The 17,776-nt window shown below is 40.0% G+C and overlaps 1 protein-coding gene across 1 annotated transcript; it reads right to left on the reverse strand.

The window, feature by feature from the left end:
• Positions 1 to 6,835: 6,835 nt before the first annotated feature.
• OSTC (oligosaccharyltransferase complex non-catalytic subunit) lies at positions 6,836 to 17,185 on the reverse strand. Its single transcript, XM_015081862.3, has 4 exons — positions 16,983 to 17,185; positions 12,803 to 12,896; positions 10,593 to 10,790; positions 6,836 to 7,412 (listed from the first exon to the last, which is right to left on the reverse strand). The coding sequence occupies exons 1-4, from the start codon at positions 17,119 to 17,121 to the stop codon at positions 7,394 to 7,396; spliced, it is 450 nt and encodes a 149-aa protein (XP_014937348.1). The 5' UTR covers positions 17,122 to 17,185; the 3' UTR covers positions 6,836 to 7,393.
• Between the last annotated feature and the right edge of the window lie 591 nt (positions 17,186 to 17,776).

Consider the following 17,776-nt stretch of genomic DNA (forward strand, 5'->3'; position numbering starts at 1 on the left):
GGATCCTTCCTCTCTCTGCTCCTCCCCTGCTCTTGTTCTCTCTCTCTCTCTCAAAATAAATAAACTTAAAAAAAAATTTTTTAAATTCTATCAATTCAAGAAAGGTGAGAGAGGAGGAAAAAGAAGCGCTGAAAAAATGATGAGGTGCTTGGGTGGCTCAGTTAGGTGACCGACTTCCACTCAGGTCATGATCTCACAGTTCGTGAGCTCGAGCCCCAGGTCCGGCTCTGTGCTGACAGCTCAGAACCTGAAGTCTGTTTCAGATTCTGTGTCTCCTTCTCTCTCTGCTCCTCCCCTGCTTATGATCTGTCTCTCTCTCTCAAAAATAAAATAAATATTTTTTTAAAAATGAAAGAAAAAAATGAGACAAATAGTATAACAAGTGAATAGATACAGAAATATCCAAACATGTAATAATCACCATTCCTAAAAACAAACTAAACTCACTCATTGAAAGAAAAAGATTGTCATTGTAAAACACAAATATGTAAAGTTTCATGATACACACAAGAGACACACCTCAGACGTATGTAAGAATAAAGAGAGGTTGAAAGAAAATGGTAGAAAAATATATATGGTAAATTCTAACCTTCAGAGAGCTGGCATAGCTACATTAACATGAGACTACCTAGATTTGGGGACAAAAAAATCACTATCAAACACAAAGAGGGTCACTACATAACGATGAAAATTTCATTTCATTGGAAAGATTCGACAATCAAACTTATGAAAGTGTAAATTTTTAAAAAAATTTTGAACATAGTGAAAGATGCCATACGCAGTTTTAAATTATCTATGTGGTAAGCAGTAACCCAATAGCAAGCAAAACTAAATGATATATTACTTAGTTATACACATGTGGTACTACTATTTTTTTAAAAGGAAAGAAGTGATAGACACAAAATTCATAGCAGCAGATACTTCTTGAGGGAAGGCACAGGATGGATAAGGATAGAACACAAACATAGATTCAGTTGTATGGGTAATATTTTAATGCTCATGTTGGGTTATGGGTTCTCCGGACTTTGTTCATTTTATTATACTTCTCAATTTACATGTCCGTTTAATATATTCCTTTGATTATATTGAATATTACACAATAAAATTACTATGAAAAATGACATGAATCAAGCTTTGGGGGGGGAAACAAAAAATGTAAGATATCAAAACCACACCCTCATCAAATTAATGATCTGTGTTTTTCCATGGTCTGGTTCTTTTTGAAGAAGTTTCTTCGGTCATATTTTCAACCTGTAAGTTTTCTTAATTTGGTTCTTAACCTGTGACTATGGATGATGTACTTCAGGAGGTTTATGAGCTCCCTGAAATAACAGGAAAAAAAAAAACGTGTGTGTGCGTGTGTGTGTGCGTGTGTGTGTGTGTGTGCATGAGCGCGCGTGTGTGTGCATGCGCGCGCATGTGCGCTGAAGGCATGGGGGAGAGGAAAAAGAGTCCATTCCATTGGCAAGAGTACTTAGAGATAAGCAGTGTGCAGTAGTTAAGGAATGGATTTGGGAAGCAGAAAACTTGGATTTGAACCTTGGATTAAACATTCCTTAGTGTGTGAGCTTGGTCAAGTTGCTCCTTCTCCATTCCCGTATCTATAAAATGAGAATAACAATGCCCATCTCACAGCGTGTGGTACAGATAAAATAGTGTGAAGAGTGGCACAGGACCTGATATAGAATGTATATGCTTTAATTCTTGCTCCTTTTATTACAACTTTAATCAGATCCTTAACTGGTCCATGACCCAAAATGTTGAGCAACACTCTTACAAGAAGCAATAATTGCCCTTGATTCTGTGTATTTAGCGCTCCTTTATCCATTATAAATGAGCAAAGTGCACATGAGTTAAATTTGTTCACTGCAATGAATAAGCACAGTGTTCGATTCCGGGGATGAGTAAAGAGCTCGCTTTCAAAAGAAAAACCGGATTTAGAAAACCTTTTTATTGAAATGTAACGTTCATAAAGTACACAGATCCTAAGTATACAGCTCAATTCATTTTCCTGAAGTGCACACTCTCTAACTACGTGGTGCCAACATCAAAAAATAACACCACCAGCAACCTAGGCAGCTTTCCTCATCTCCCCTTCTGGTCACTACCCCACTTTTCAAGGTAACCACTATCCAGACCTCTAGCATCAGGGAAACACCAACTTTTACAATGATGAAATGAGAACATAGGATGAAAAGTATACAGTGTTCTAGTAGAAACTACAAGAGATTGAGAGCTAGGCACACTTTAGTTCCATCACAGCTGATCTCCCGAAATGGAGACATACTATTTACTAGACTGAACTGTTACAAGCATTGGAAATACTATGGATCAAATACCCAGCATGGTACCTCCCCTTGTTGACTAAGCCTATTTCTTATGATACCAAGAGACCCAGAAGATAGTTGGGGTTCTCTTTACGACTGAATGGGATAACAGATGTGAGGGCACTTTATAAAGCTGAAATATGTTATACAAATATAAAGTGTTATGTGAAAAGATATGGTACAACATTTGCTATCTGGGCTTAAAATTGTTAGATAATTTCCTGTCGTCTCAGTGAAAATAGTACAACAGGTCTGGGGACTCTGAATTACAGCTGTTCCAACCTATCAACCTGGTCAGACCTCGAGTGCTCTGTGTTTAGACTGGCGCCCACACTCCACCGTCACGAGAAAACTCTCTCTGAGGTGGAGTGGTTGCCAACACAAGCACTTAGTGGCATGTGTGAGGGTTCATCCTCGTCAGGATGCATCTGAAGGTATGGACTTTATGCAGAGGTGACACCATCTATTAACCAAAAGCAGCTCCTTGGCCTTCGGTCAGAGTGGCGGGGTCATGCTGCACGCTGTGTGGAACTGTTTCCACCCAGGAATGGATATAACATAAATCATAAAAACACTTTTTAAAATGGACATGAAAATAAAAGCAGACATTCCTTGCCTCAACTATATTTATCAGACTGGACTATGTGGGCACATTGCCACCACTCCTATCCCCAGGGGAGAATGCATAATTATGCATTCAATAAAACTATAGGATGTGAAAGGAAAATACTGAAGATTGATACAGACCTAACATCTCAGGGGCACCAGATAGGTTCTTGTTTAACTCTCAGAACATCCCTATAGGGTATTGCCATCTTTGTTTTACTAAGGAGAAAATGCGGCTCAGAGAATCTAGGCAACTTGTCTATAGTTACACAGCTGGTAATTGGCAGAGCTGAAATATGAATCCAAATCTAACTGATCCCATGTCTGAACTCCTAATAATTTGTGGTATTTTCCATCGAGATCCATAGTAACCATTGTGGAAACACTGAAAATTAACATAGCTCATGAGAAGTACGTAGCCACCAAAATGGCTATATTAATCTAAGCACCCCAAAAGTAGTACATAATCTTTTGTGAAACTTATTTTTAAAGGAATATAAGCAACCTAGAGTGAAGGGAAGGAAGAATGATCCTAAGGGAACTAGACTCCAAGTTTCTGAGCCAGAAAAGCTAGAAATGGTACACCTACAAAAAATGGGAGCTCATGAGAGTTTCAGTATTTGAAATGCCGGCCGTCATTATACAGTAGTTAGATATGCCTAGATATAGACACAATCAGTGGACCTGAAACCAATGAACTAAAGCAAACCAGAAGATAGCTTTCTAAAAAACAGATCTGAAAGTGGAATGGGCTGCCTTGAGAGGTAAAAAGATTCCCACCACTGGCAGGTTCAACAGAAGTTAGAGGACATCTCATCACAGATAATGAAATCAGGACTTGAATTCTCTCACATAATTTACAACAAATTATAAGAAGTTATATATAAATATATTTATTATATATTTATTTTATTATATAAATCCCAGCAGTTTAATAACAACTGGACTTTGAAAATCTTGCAAAGAGGCAACTAGTCAACTTGGTGCAGTAGGGCTAGGGCTGGGGCAGGGAGGGCTGGCCAAAGATAAGGGAAGAGGTAGTGTTTCCATTCAAGGAGGTGGTACCCTTAAAAAATCACTGAATCAGGGGCACCTGGGTGGCTCAGTCGGTTGAGTATCCAACTTTAGCTCAGGTCATGATCTCACAGTTCATGGGTTCGAGTCCTGCATCGGGCTCTGTGCTGACAGCTCAGTGCCTGGAGCCTGCTTTGGATTCTGTGTCTCCCTCTCTCTCTACCCCTCCCCCACTCATGCGCTGTCTCTGTCTCTAAAAAATGAATAAACCTTAAAAAAAATTTTTTTAAATCACTGAATCAAGTAAATCTCCTGTAGAGTGGCTGAAGTTGTCACGTGTAATGATCAGGATAGGTTGGCAAGGCATGATTCCCACTGCTCTGAACTAGAGTAATAGAAGTGACCAGTTTCATATAGAGCATGAGTCAGTACATTGAATACATCAGAAATAATAGAGTCCTTATAGTACCATCTTCTCAATTCTGCCCTCCTAATGCCACAGCAGCATTCCTGTCTTGAGTACGATACTCCAGTATCCTAATAAATTATGCTCTTTGCTTAAGATAGCCTGATGTTTTCTCACTTGCAATGAACAGTACGTATTAAGTACTTAGTATACAGCACATTAAGCAAAATGAAGAAAAACAAGTAAAAGAGATTTTGGAAAAAGTGTTATTTGTATCTGAAACTTTCAGGCCCATTGTTCCTACAAGAAATTCAGCCTCTCCTCATCCCAATCTAGGTATAGATGCTCCTCCCATGTGCTCCTGTAACAGAAGAGAATTGGCCTGTTTGCCTATACTCACTAGATTATAAATTCCAAATTAACAAGGGTTGTATTTTTGATATAAGCCCTCATTTTTTACACCATCTCTCATTGATATAACCCAGCATCTGGCGCTATGTGTTTTATAAACAAGTGTATACCTTGTATTACTATGTTCAAAGAGTAATCTCTGTACCAGGAAATAGCCGCACATAATGGAAACAATTGGTCTGCTATGTGCAAGACCTGGGTTCTAATTCAAGCACTGCAGCAAATGAATCTCAATTTACTTGCTGGCATAATGGGAAAATAACCTCTGTTCCAACTTTACACTTCAGGTATGTAACATTTATTAAGAACCTAAGTTACCTCACACTTCCCAATTCAAATAAACATTAATGACATACGATTTCTTTTATTATCAAGATATGTAGGATTTCTTGTCATCTTAATTCTCTAAAGACAATGTTTTCTTTATAAATCTCTGGCAGAGATGTGCTACTCGGGTCCCTTTGACCAACCCACCGCCTAACTGCAAGGAAGAGGGGCTACGTGACAGCCTCTGGCGTTGGCTTTGTCAGGGTTCACCTCAGCTTTCTAGCCAAGATCACGCTAATCTCAAGGTTGGGCCGCACAGCTGGCAAGCCAGTGACACAAGGGCCTAGCAGCCACTTCCACCCAAGGCCTCTGACAGGCAGTCTCTGCTGCAGAGGTCCCCACTGGACCGGCAGCTACTCTGTCAGCTTCGCGTCCAGGAACGACAGCTTTCCGTGGTTAGCCTTGCAGCCTCCTTTGCCTCTCACCGGCCCACTTTGCACTTCTCCGTGTTAATTAGCATTGACTCCTGGAGGATCCTGTGGTGAAACCAGACTAGTTTGTTCCCAATGTAGTCCACTAATTTAGTCCCTTCATTTACTTAACCTCTGCTGATGTTAATAATGCTTGAAAGGCTTTCCATCAGAGCCTGCCATTTTAGCGTCCTCAAAAGCATTTTAAGTCTAGTAGAAGACACTCTTTTCTTCACATAAAACATTGCAATTTTACAAGAGTTATTTAAATACATTTTTGCATTTAGTAAAGATATATTTATTATTAACGCAGAAACAAAACCTTAAGAGCTGGGACCAAAAAAAAAAAAAAACCCAAAACAAACCCCCAAACACCCCACCAGACCTTAATAGCACCATCTTGTGGTGTTTAACAGGAACTGTTCACTACTCAATCGTGTGCGAAAACTTTTGAAGCCCTAACACCTTCCTGTTATCTTCTGTCCATCTAGTTTAGCCAAGGTTTTTAAATATGGCCAAATGCACTTAAATTAAACCTTTAACGCTGTTAAGTACACACAGGCCTTGCTTTCCTTTTTCAGGGCCTTGAGGTAGAACAACCCCCTCTCCCATGTCTTGTGATCACTACAACATACTAGGACTTATTTTGTTTGTGGCCATTTATCAGTATCTGACATTTTGCAAACAGTTTCTATCTTTCGTTTATCTGGCTTCCCTACAAGAACAGAAGCTCTATGAAAACAGAGCCTTTTCAGTTTTACTCATCCTTATAAGGCTCAGTGCCACGTGGCGTTATCTTCTCAAAAGTTTTTGAATGAGTATTTTACTCAATGAATGGCTACATTGAAATCCGCCTTGGAATTAGAAAAAAATCACCTGGGATAGAATTTTACTGTGAAGATCTCGGAACAGGAACTAGTTGAGCAGCTAGAGAAGTGATGGTCACAGCCAGTCAGGGAGAACCAGAAGACCTGGCAAGAAGAAATTAGGGGGAGACCAGACTGGTGCAGGGGTGTTTCTAGATGTGCTCACAATTGTGTTAATTACTGAAAACAAATGCCTGGAGTTCTCCTCGCACACACACTTACGACTCTAACATGCATGCAGCCCGTGCTTGAATATTTACAGGGGTACAGAATTGCTACCTTACAAGGCAACCTGCCAACTACATTTTGAGACCTTAGACCTACCAACAGTAGGTTAGGAGAGTTATAGGTAGGAATGAGTAATTATAGATGGAAAAGTTAATACCATTGGTTAATTAAATCATAAAATAAGTGGCCCTCTTGGTGCAGTGGTAGCGTGTCAGTCTCATAAAACAAACAGAAAAGGTGTTAATTAGAAAAATTATTTATTTCTGCTCCTTTCATATACCTTATTGTGCAGGAAACGGTCTTGCAGACACATCTGAAATAATGTACTGTCACACATTCTGTTTAAAGGCAAAGCACCATAGGTAAAGCTGATCGTCTGTCCAGAGTTCTCAGCTTACGGGATCTCGCTTCCTGATTTTACATTAATTTTTGAAAGTCACAAATATCATCTCCAAAAAATGTTAAGGGGGGGCTGTAAAAAATAATCACTTTATTCAGTATTACAGCTGTAGAAACGGAGTATATTTTAAGAAATGAAAAACTAAGAAGAAAATGCCACTTAACATCATTGGTATGTCAGCATAGGCCAGCAGGAAAAATACTGTGATAAGCTTGTCTCTTTGATACCAAGAACACATTCTAGTTCAAGCTTTAACATGCTTCCTATGTTTTCACTAGATGCTTCTTTTCTGCTGCTTCGTTCTTTTCCATAGTTCACGTCAGAGGATTGGTACAGCCTTTAAAACTTCATTAGCAGGAGCAAATCCAATATCCACAGATTTCATCCCAAAAGGCATTTTAACCCATCAGATATCCCCTGCAGGAATAAAATTTATAAACACAGAAAGTGAAAAGGAAGCAACATTTCAAAACACCCCAACAAATTTTATGATGAATCAAATGACAATCTGAAAATATAATTGTGACTCATCCTTATGGTTTCTATTTCGAATCTTGCCTCCCCAATAAATAAATATATTACTGGGCTTCAGTTCCATTACCCTTTCCCCTCAAAGCATACAGTTACAAACCAATATGGCTCCAAACCTGGAAGCAAATGAGCAGAGACTCAAACACCCACAGAGGCTGTTAAAAAGCCAGGCCGTGAAGCTATCCTTCAACAAGGACTGATTTAAAACGCAATCAAATAGCTAGGTTATCTATGTCCTCAAATCACAGAATTAACAACAAAAAGAAGAGAAAGGAAAGGATAAAATGACAACAGGTATACAATGATAACAATGAGAAATGGCAGATTACATCAAGGAAATAAACTGAACTGAAAAGTATTGCTATGCCTAATTAAGCGTAAATGGAAAAGGATTCTGAGTCTAGAAGGCAAAATTATGCTTAATGTTCAGTGTCCAGCAAATAACCGTTATCAAATAATATTTGCTGAATACAAATGTAAATGCTAAGGAAGCAATAAAACAGTTTAGAAAGTGGTGGGTCAAAAAAGAGGAAGATAAAGTTTTAGTACATGTACTAAAGTTAAATTTCAGTTACAGGGAAAAATTGCTTATATGCATTCTCCTAGTCCCTAAATGGTATTATTATTATACATTTACTTTTACTTCTCATTTCTCCTTTCCTTTAGAATTTCTTTTCTGAACTGATCTCATGATCTCAGGATTCACGCAGGAGCTCCCTAGCTTTTTTCATCAGGTTTAACACATGGTAGTTCAAATTGCTAAAAAGGCAATTGTTGCCACTCTGTCCTCAACTGCATAATAAAATCTATTCAATAGACTATTTCATATAGCCTTTATTTTTTAAATTTTTTTAATGTTTACTTATTTTTGAGAGAGACAGAATGCGACTGGGGGAGAGACAGAGAGAGAGAGAGGGAGACACAGAATCCAAAGCAGGCTCCAGGCGCTGAGCTGTCGGCACAGCTGACGTCCCAATACAGCTTTAATAACATACTTGCCTAAAAATAGAAACCCATCCCTCTGCTCTGAACTAAACACTTTTCCTAATTTTAGAACATTACACCATGGGGTGCCTGAGTGGCTCAATCGGTTAAGCCTCCGACTTCAGCTCATATCATGATCTCACGGCTCCTGAGCTCGAGCCCCGCATCAGGGTCTGTGCTGACAGCTCAGAGCCCTGGAGCCTGCTTCGGATTCTGTGTCTCCCTCTCTCTCTGTCCCTGCCCTACTCACACACACACACACACACTCTCTCTCTCATCTCTATCCCTCTGCCAGTCTCTCCCACTCATGCTCCCTAAAATAAAAAATTTTTAAAAGTTAAGAAAAACCTAAATAATTGCAATAGTAAGATGGAGGCAATCCAGAGAATTAAGCACTTTCCAAAGCTTTTTTTTTTTTTTTAAGCAGTAGATAGCTCTGTTATCCTCAAAGTCAAATACCTGAGCTAAAAAGAAAAGCACTTACTTATATCCTAAGGACAACACCTAAAACTATAAGGAAGAATGAGAAGCTTAAGTAGAATAAAAACAAATCTGGCTCTATGGACAAAACCAGCCCACCTGTTTTTTCCCCCCAGATTTTTTTTTTTTTTTATTTCTGAGAGAGCATGGGGGAGGGGCACGCACGGATGAAGGGCAGAGGGACAGGGGAGAGAGCATCTTAAGTAGGCTCCAGGCCCAGTGTGACAAAGGCTCAATCCCAGGACGCTGGGATCATTACCTGAACCACAAATCGAAAGTCTGATGCTCAACCAACCGAGCCACCCAAGCGCCCCAAACCAGCCCACTTCTATTCTGCTACATTTCTCCAAACGTTCCATCTGTTTTGGTTGTTAATTTGTAGTAGCCTCTCGATCTCTCTAGGAGCCTCCTCTTTTCTTGTTTTGCTCTGGAAAACTTCAGCCTCTTCCATACCAAGTGTATCTTTTCCAAAAGGGACAGAAAAAGAGAGGAACAAAAAGAGGAGGCTGGAGTGCCTAATTCTTCATACAACTTAGCCAATGGCTAAAACTGTTTTCCCCAGACAAAAATAAGAGCCACTGGCAGAGGAGTCTGAGGGAACTATGTGGCCACACAGATATTCAGCTGACAGAGAACGCTGCTCTTTTCCCATCTTTCCCATCCTGCCTTAGCATGAGAACATGACTGCAGGAGAAGTGAGTGTTTTGGACTTTCTAGGGGAAGTCTGCCCATTCTACTCTAGATGTTACGGTGGACACGTTAAGCCACAGAATAAGTGAACCTGTGAAACACACACATCCTGTATTCTCTTTTACTGTCTATTATAATAAAATACGGGAGGATCAGTTCCAAGAAATCAGTATAGTTGAAACTTGACGTTTAATATACTCCCTGAAAAATAAATTTACAAAGAGCTAATCTTTGTATGGTATACTTGTCCAATGTTCTTGCAGTTACTAATTCATCCACAGGTGAAATAAGAGTATAGGGAAATGTGATCAGACTTGTCCCTATTTCAAGGTAACGATCTCAAGTGGAATTATAAAAGTTGCCATAAAACCAATTTTTTTTGTTTTAAAAATATTGTATGTTTCTGAAACAAAATCTTATACACACACACACACACACACACACACACACACACACGATCCTTTTCCCATCTTTTTGGAGAGGCAATAACTCCCTCCCTGTCCAAGGCTTAATGGGCTTTCCTCATACCAGTATTCAAAGAGCAGCAGTAATTAATGCCTTGAAAAAATTCCCTACTATCACTATTACTACTAAAATCCCATATGTTATAGATTAAGCAAAAAGCAATTTAAAGAAACAAGATCTCCAGTCAGTGGTCAGTGACATTGTAGCAAAATAACCATTTTTCATGAACATGAATGGAGATGACAGAAAGACAACTGGTCTCAATTTTACTACTAACCATAGCTATAACCTTGAACAAGTCACAAATTCCTTAGGTTCTCAGCATTTTCATCCGTTTAAATGAGGGTTAAATTAAATCCTCTATGATTTTATGTGATCCAAGTGATTATTTTATCAACTTGCAACAAAAGTTAAACTGCTGATTATACAAAGTACTTGATAACTTACGGCAGTTTCATTCTCATGAATACTCTAGCCATGAAAAAACTCAATAGGACACAGACGAATCCAATGAATAGAAGAAGAAATCTATTGAGTTTTGGAATGTTTGGTGCATTCGATCGGTCCAGGATTATGAAACCTAAACCTCCCATTGTGAACAGGAAGCTGGATGCGAGTCCTTCCATAATATATTGTCCATTTACTCTGAAAAAGAAAAACCAGATTAAACAACAAATGAAAATTCCCAGAAAAATAAAAAACCTGTCTTTAGATTGAAAGACCTATTTCTGCTTAAATATTTTTGTGCTGCTTTTTTATTCTTAACCTTACAACTATTTTACCACATTTCTGTATATTCATTTCAATTCCTGCCATCTCTGAATTATGAATCAAGCACTATTCTAGGTTCTGGGGATACAACAAAATCTGTGTCTTCATGGGGTTTATGTTCAAAAAAGTTTTAGAACCTCAACTAACACAACTGTCAATGTAAAATCAATGCTGAGATTTTAATTATTAGCTTAAAAAGCAAATTAGTGTATGTACAGAAACCCTTAACCCAGAACTTTTGTTTTGCTTTTAAAAATAATGACATTTAAACTTCTATCAAATTCAAATTTGAATTGGTAAGAAATGTTTCTAGAAGTTTCACAAGAGTAAACCTCTTGTTTCAAAGGGAAGATTTTATTATTTTTTTTCCAAAGGGAAAATTTTAAAAGGAAGTATTTTTAACTAAGGCTCCATGATCCCCACAAGAATTTCCAGCAATCTATAAATCCTTAGAATTATATGCAAATTTTTATACATATGTATATCTGGTTTTTTCTAGCAAAAACAGACCTTTCAAAATTCTGAATCCATGGATCCCCAAAAAGCAAATTCCTCTGTTTAAGGGATAATTTATACAAAGGTATATCTAAAGAAGGTATATTTTTTGTTAGCTAATTGCCTTAATTGAAAACACAATATACGCATACACAAAACACAATACATAATACATTTTGAGCACTGGGCTCAAAATTCCAACAGTACCAATGATAACAGTATGAAAGGTTTCCCTACTATCAAGATCTCCTGTCATCTAGATACCCCTCACTCCCAGAGAATCACAAACATTTTTTCAGGAACATGCTATGTATGGAACATCATTAACGTTCAGCATGAATACAAATATATAGCTATGGTTAGATGGACAGTTATCAAGTGGATTTAGAAAGCAACATAATAAGCACTGCCCAGGTAAGCCAAACCACACTGGAATGGTGATTCATTACTGAAATGGAACACCTAAGTCTCAAAAATTATTTTTAATGTTTATTCATTTTCAGAGAGAGAGAAGGGGAGGGGCAGAGAGAGAGGAAAAGAGAGAATCCCAAGCAGGCTCCACATGGTCGGCACAGAGCCCAACACAGGGCTCAATCTCATGAACCGTGAGATCATGACCTGAGCCAAAATCAAGAGTCAGAAGTTTAACCGACTGAGCCACCCAGGCACCTCAAAAATTATTATTATATTTTATTATTTAATAGTATAGTCTAGGGGCTCACAGATTTTTTTCTTAAATGGCCACATAATACATGTCTCAGGCTTATAGGCCATATGGTTTGTGTCACACTTAGCACTGCAGCTTGAAAGCAGCCATAGATAGTATATAAACAAATGGGCATCCCTGGTTCCAATAAAACATTACTTACAGGGGCACCTGGGTGACTCAGTCAGTTGAGTGTTCGACTTCAACTCAGGTCATGACCTCAAGGTTCGTGGGTTTGAGCCCCGTGTCAGGCTCTGTGCTGACAGCTCAGAGCCTGGAACCTGCTTCAGATTTGGTGTCTCCCCCCCCCCAACCCCTCCCCCACTTGCTCTCTGTCTCTCTCAAAAATAAATAAACATTTTTAAAATTTTTTTTAGATTAAAAAACATTACTTACAAATAAACTGGTACCCACAGTTTCCTCATCCCCAGAATAGCCTATAAATGTATTTTAAACCAATACCCTCCTTTAAATAAGTGATCATGTCAATCACTATGAAATATGTTATTTCCTAATAAATAATATACTTCTGTTCTTGCCCACTTCCTGCATCTCTGCATTTAGCATTTTAAAACAGCTATTATCTAAATGCAGATGGACCCGTAGGTTTCACTGTATTTTTAAAAAGCACTCATGCCCCAGCAACCTTCTTTCCCACCAAATCATTCAAAAAGGCAACTGTTACCTGTAGGCCAAGAAGGCTACTGGCCTCTGATGTCCATGTTCATCGGTCATAGAGCCAACACTTGGAGGTTCAACAATAACATCATAAATTATTCCTATATGAAAGATAATAGTACAGATTAGATTGGATTCCTAATTTTTAAAAAGGATTAGAGTTTTCATCAGTCTCTAAAGATTCATTTATATTTAAACAGGACTGCTTTGATATATTATTATAATCAAGTGAGGCCCAGCTAATCTCCTAAACTTTAGATAAACCTTTCAGAAATTCAACTCAATATTTTAGCATACTATCTCTAAAACAGGTATTTCATAAAAGAAATTCATTCAGTAACTGTTTCTTATACTCAAGAATTCCTCCACAATAGGGGCGCCTGGGTGGCTCTGTCAGTTGAGCGTCCGACTTCAGCTCAGGCAGGTCATGATCTCGTGGTTTGTGAGTTCAAGCCCCGTGTCAGGCTCTGTGCTGACAGTTCAGAACCTGCAGCCTGCTTCAGATTCTGTGTCTCCCTCTCTCTCTGCCCCTCCCCTGCTTGCACTCTGTCTCGCTCTCTCGAAAATAACATTAAAAAAAAATTACTTCATAAAGGAGATTAAATATTAAAGGCTATTATTTTAGTTCAAGCAAATGCTGTCAATTGAGAGGTACTGTGACTAGAGTAATTTTCTTGCTTAAATGTAAAATAAGGAGACATTTTTTTTTCAACATTTATTTATTTTTGGGACAGAGAGAGACAGAGCATGAACGGGGGAGGGGCAGAGAGAGAGGGAGACACAGAATCGGAAACAGGCTCCAGGCTCTGAGCCATCAGCCCAGAGCCTGACACGGGGCTGGAACTCACGGACTGCGAGATCGTGACCTGGCTGAAGTCGGATGCTTAACCGACTGCGCCACCCAGGCGCCCCGGGAGACATTTTTTAATCATACCAATAGGCAGACAGGCAATACTAGAGATTCATGATCATTAATGTCCATCACTTATGTCACCATGTCCCTGTGATCATTAATTCCATCAACATTAGTATTTTCCGGATCTCCCACTGTCCACATCTACTCTCCAACATCCTCACTTCCAGCTTTTCTTACGCATCGTAAGACTGTGTCTCCCTCACCCTTGACTAACAAAGCAATCACATTGGGCTTCTCTAATCTCTCCACCACCACCACCACCAAGCCTACCAGCTGGCATCTACAGCCATCCCTTCCTCCTTCCCTCCAGCTCCAAGAGAGGAAGAGTCCCTCCTCCTACCAATGTGGGATTGCTTCTGCAATTATCAGGATTCCATCCCCTCCTGCCTTCTCAGAGACTTTGTTCCCTTGGCTATCGCTCCTCCTTCCTGTATTTCAACCCTCTCCTTCCTACATCAACCTTCCCTGAATTCCAGACCCTTCTAGTTAAATCCTATTACTATGCTTCCTTTTTGAAAAAAAGTGAGACTTCCTTCTTGGGGAAGAAAAAAAAAAAGGTAAACTTGTTGTCTCCCTTTCCTTATTCTTCAGTCTTCAACTCACTCGAACTTGGTATCTGCCTCTGCTGATCTTACTCTTGCTAAAGTTGCCAATGATCTCATGGTGTCAAATTCAATGGACATTTTTCAGTTATCTTAGGAGGCTTCCCAGCAGCACTCAATCCAGTTTACTAAATCCATTTTCCTTGGGGGAATATTGGTTTCTCATGGCTTTTGTGATACTCCTGTCCATGTTTTCTCGCTACCTCTCTCGCAGGGCCTCCTCTTCCATAAAACCGCTACATGCTGGGAATTCCTTAGGGCTTGATCCACTGTCCTCATTGTCTACATTCCCTCCGGAACTGAACCCATCCCTTCCCAGGGCTTTCAGTTCCATGCGCTAATGAAGGTCAATATGCCAACACCGATCAAACAATGTTAGCCCCAGTAGAATTAGATGTAAGCTCCCTAAGCACAGGGACTTTCACTATGTTCTTCAATATCTGGCTTTGGAGAGGCATTCAAAAAACATTTGTTGTTAACCAACTTCACTACAGACCCATTTTCTCAATTCTAGACTCATATCTGCAAACTTGACATAACCATGCCCAACTGTTACATATGCCGAAGTGACCTGTGGTTCACTGTACCCCAGCAAAAACCTTCATCTCTTCAATCTCAGCAAATGACACTTCCATCTACTCAGATGCTCAAACCAAACACCAGTTTAAGATTCCTTCGCACTGCATTCTCCCCAATCACTCCTGATAACCCAATCCATTCAAGACCTACTGAATCTACTTCCAAACTATCTTTCATTTATTTTCCTCCTTCTCCACTGCCACCAACCTAGTCTTAGTCAACTACAAAACCCACCTAATTGGTCTCTTGGTTCCGTATCTGTCCATCCTTTTCCCTTTGCCTACTATTTCTTCTCCCCCAATTCTTTAGATTTTGGCTAATCTGTCATTTCCCCAGGAACCACACTGCAATGTGATGTTCCCAACTCCTGTTATTTTCCCATAATCTCTTGTTCTTTCCCTTCAGTGCAACTCCGGCAATTTGTAATGGAAAAAATAAAGCAGTGGAAAAAGCTTTATGTGATATTTAACCAACCTCAACCATGACATTATAAGCTTCAGAAGGACAGCGTCCTTATGTTTCGTTCACTGTCGTTCCCAGTACCTAGGGCCTGGAACTTAATCGAACCTCAATGCATTGTTTGCTGAATATTTCTCAGCAATGAACATTATTTATGGAAGTACACTCACAGTTTTTAGAAGAGACTCCTTTCCAGTGGCAAAACCGATTCCTTGTATGAGACACCTCATGGCCTTGGCCACTAAAAAGTGTCCTTTGCAATTTGCCCCTGGGATTGGAGCAGAGAATCTCCCCATTACAACAATCAATGGGAATAAGTGGACAGAATGAAAACTGTGAGGCTTCTAACAAAGGCTTGGACTCCAAGGGAGGTTAGGGTTAGGAGAAGAGACCAGCAGATCAAAGCAGACGAAGACTCATTTTTTGTTAAAATCACATGCATTTTAAATTTCATTTATTCAATACAGCACCCATTAATGTGCTGAGCAAATGTTAATGTTAATGCAATGTTAGGATAGTATCTTACCAACATAAAAAAACATATTTAAAATACAGTTTACTTAACTTAACTATCATTATTCTAGATTTGGGATGGGAGTTGATTCAAAGACAAATTCTAGTCCCAAGCCCTCAAAGTTTCACATTCTTCCCTCTTGAGTAACAACTCTTTTCACATCTATGAAAATAAAGATGCCTATGGCTATTCCCTTAAAAAGGGAACTTTTGCTGTCCCTAATCTGTAAGCTTCAATTTTATAACGCCTAAGTTAAGTACCCCACTTCTCAAAATCTGGAAGTACAATAGAATAGTCTTGAGTACATCCTGGAACTGTGGCTTGCAAGGGTGGTGGCCTGAAAATTGTAGCCGGATTGCCAACTCATCACTATACAAAACAACGCCCCTTTTGCAACTTTTTATTTGGAAAAAAAACAAAACACCAGGATAGGACAATTCTGGAGTGTTTAATAGTACTGCTATTTTCCTTATTCTTTAAATCTTCAACTTCTGCTTTTTGAAATACAATACCTTCTGCAAATCTAACTCCAATCTTAAATATTAATCGAAACCGTGGATTTGGAAATTTCCATTCACATTTATTGTTGACCAGGGCAAAAAGCAACAACGGACCCTTAGGTGTGGGTTAACAAACCCCAAGGATTGTCATGTCTCTTCCACGTTTCCAGGGGCTGTACACAAAGATAAAAGTCCCAAAACCCTCCTGACCAACCGAGTAGAATGGGCAAGACTAGACTTCTCCAGGGCCTCTGTCAAACAATTTACAGGAGGGGATGGAGTCCTGATAACTGCAGGCAATAAACAGAATTACAATCTGGGCTTGAAAAATATATTCGATTCGCATCCCTAGGCTAAGAGGCTAGAAGTGCGGAAAGGCAACGGGCGTGAGAACATGGAGAACAATGAGAGTAGCCTCTCAGGACACAGGACAGGGCGTGAGGGCACATGAACCTCTGGGCTGTTAATACTTGAGACCCCAAAAATTTCCTCCACCCTGCGAAAAGACCTAGAGCACAGCGATGCTTCCCCGGGGCTGAGAGCGGAACGGACGCGCCTCGGGGGCCGCCGGCTCTCCGCGTCTCAGCGCCTCTCGGGCCCGAGCCAGCCCGAGTTACCTCCGGTAATGAGGAAGTAAGACACCACCACCAGAGCGTACACCGTCATGGCCGACGGCATATGCACCCAGGGCGGCTTCTTCAGCTTCAGGTTGGGGCATTCGAGCACTAAGAACGGGACCCGGTACAAAGTCTCCATGCTGGTAGCGGCAGAGGAGCCTCTCGACCACAAGCCCCACGCGCCACCCGGAAACAGGCCCGCCCTCCCGTTCGCCGGCGCATGCGCCAGCGAACGGAACTTGCAGGTCCGTAACTCTAGGAGACCTATATATATAGGAAAAAGAAGAAACTACGAAGAATGAGTAAACAACACGATTTAAAGCTATATCTTATTAAATCTTTTAAGCATAAATTTGAATAAGAATCTCAGTTATTGCTAAATGAGTAGACAGGTGATTTATGTACCTTCAAGGACCTGCAGGGCGTCAGACGTGGCCAAGCCGGAGAAGCAGAGGAGGCAGTCTACATCTGAGCCCCTCCCACTTGCCGGCGCTGGGGATTTGGAAGCTGATTGGATGCGGGCGTTCTAGGTTCCCAGAGCTACAGGATGAATGGAAGCGTTTGGGACGTTCTGCCTTTTCCATTAGCGGTTTTTTTCAAGAGCCTGAGAAAGTCCTAGTTGCTGAACTTTTGCTTCACGATGTAGTTGTGGGGACAATCATAATAACAATTGTTATTAATAATTGCTAAACTAGTATATTATCAAAGTTTAAAAAATATCCAGTCCAGATCTATCAAAATTATCAAGAGGGCATCTCCACAGGATGCCTAAAGCTGATACCTCGACGTGACCA

Source organism: Acinonyx jubatus, chromosome B1, assembly GCF_027475565.1.
Source record: "Acinonyx jubatus isolate Ajub_Pintada_27869175 chromosome B1, VMU_Ajub_asm_v1.0, whole genome shotgun sequence".
Classification (NCBI taxonomy): Eukaryota; Metazoa; Chordata; class Mammalia; order Carnivora; family Felidae; genus Acinonyx; species Acinonyx jubatus.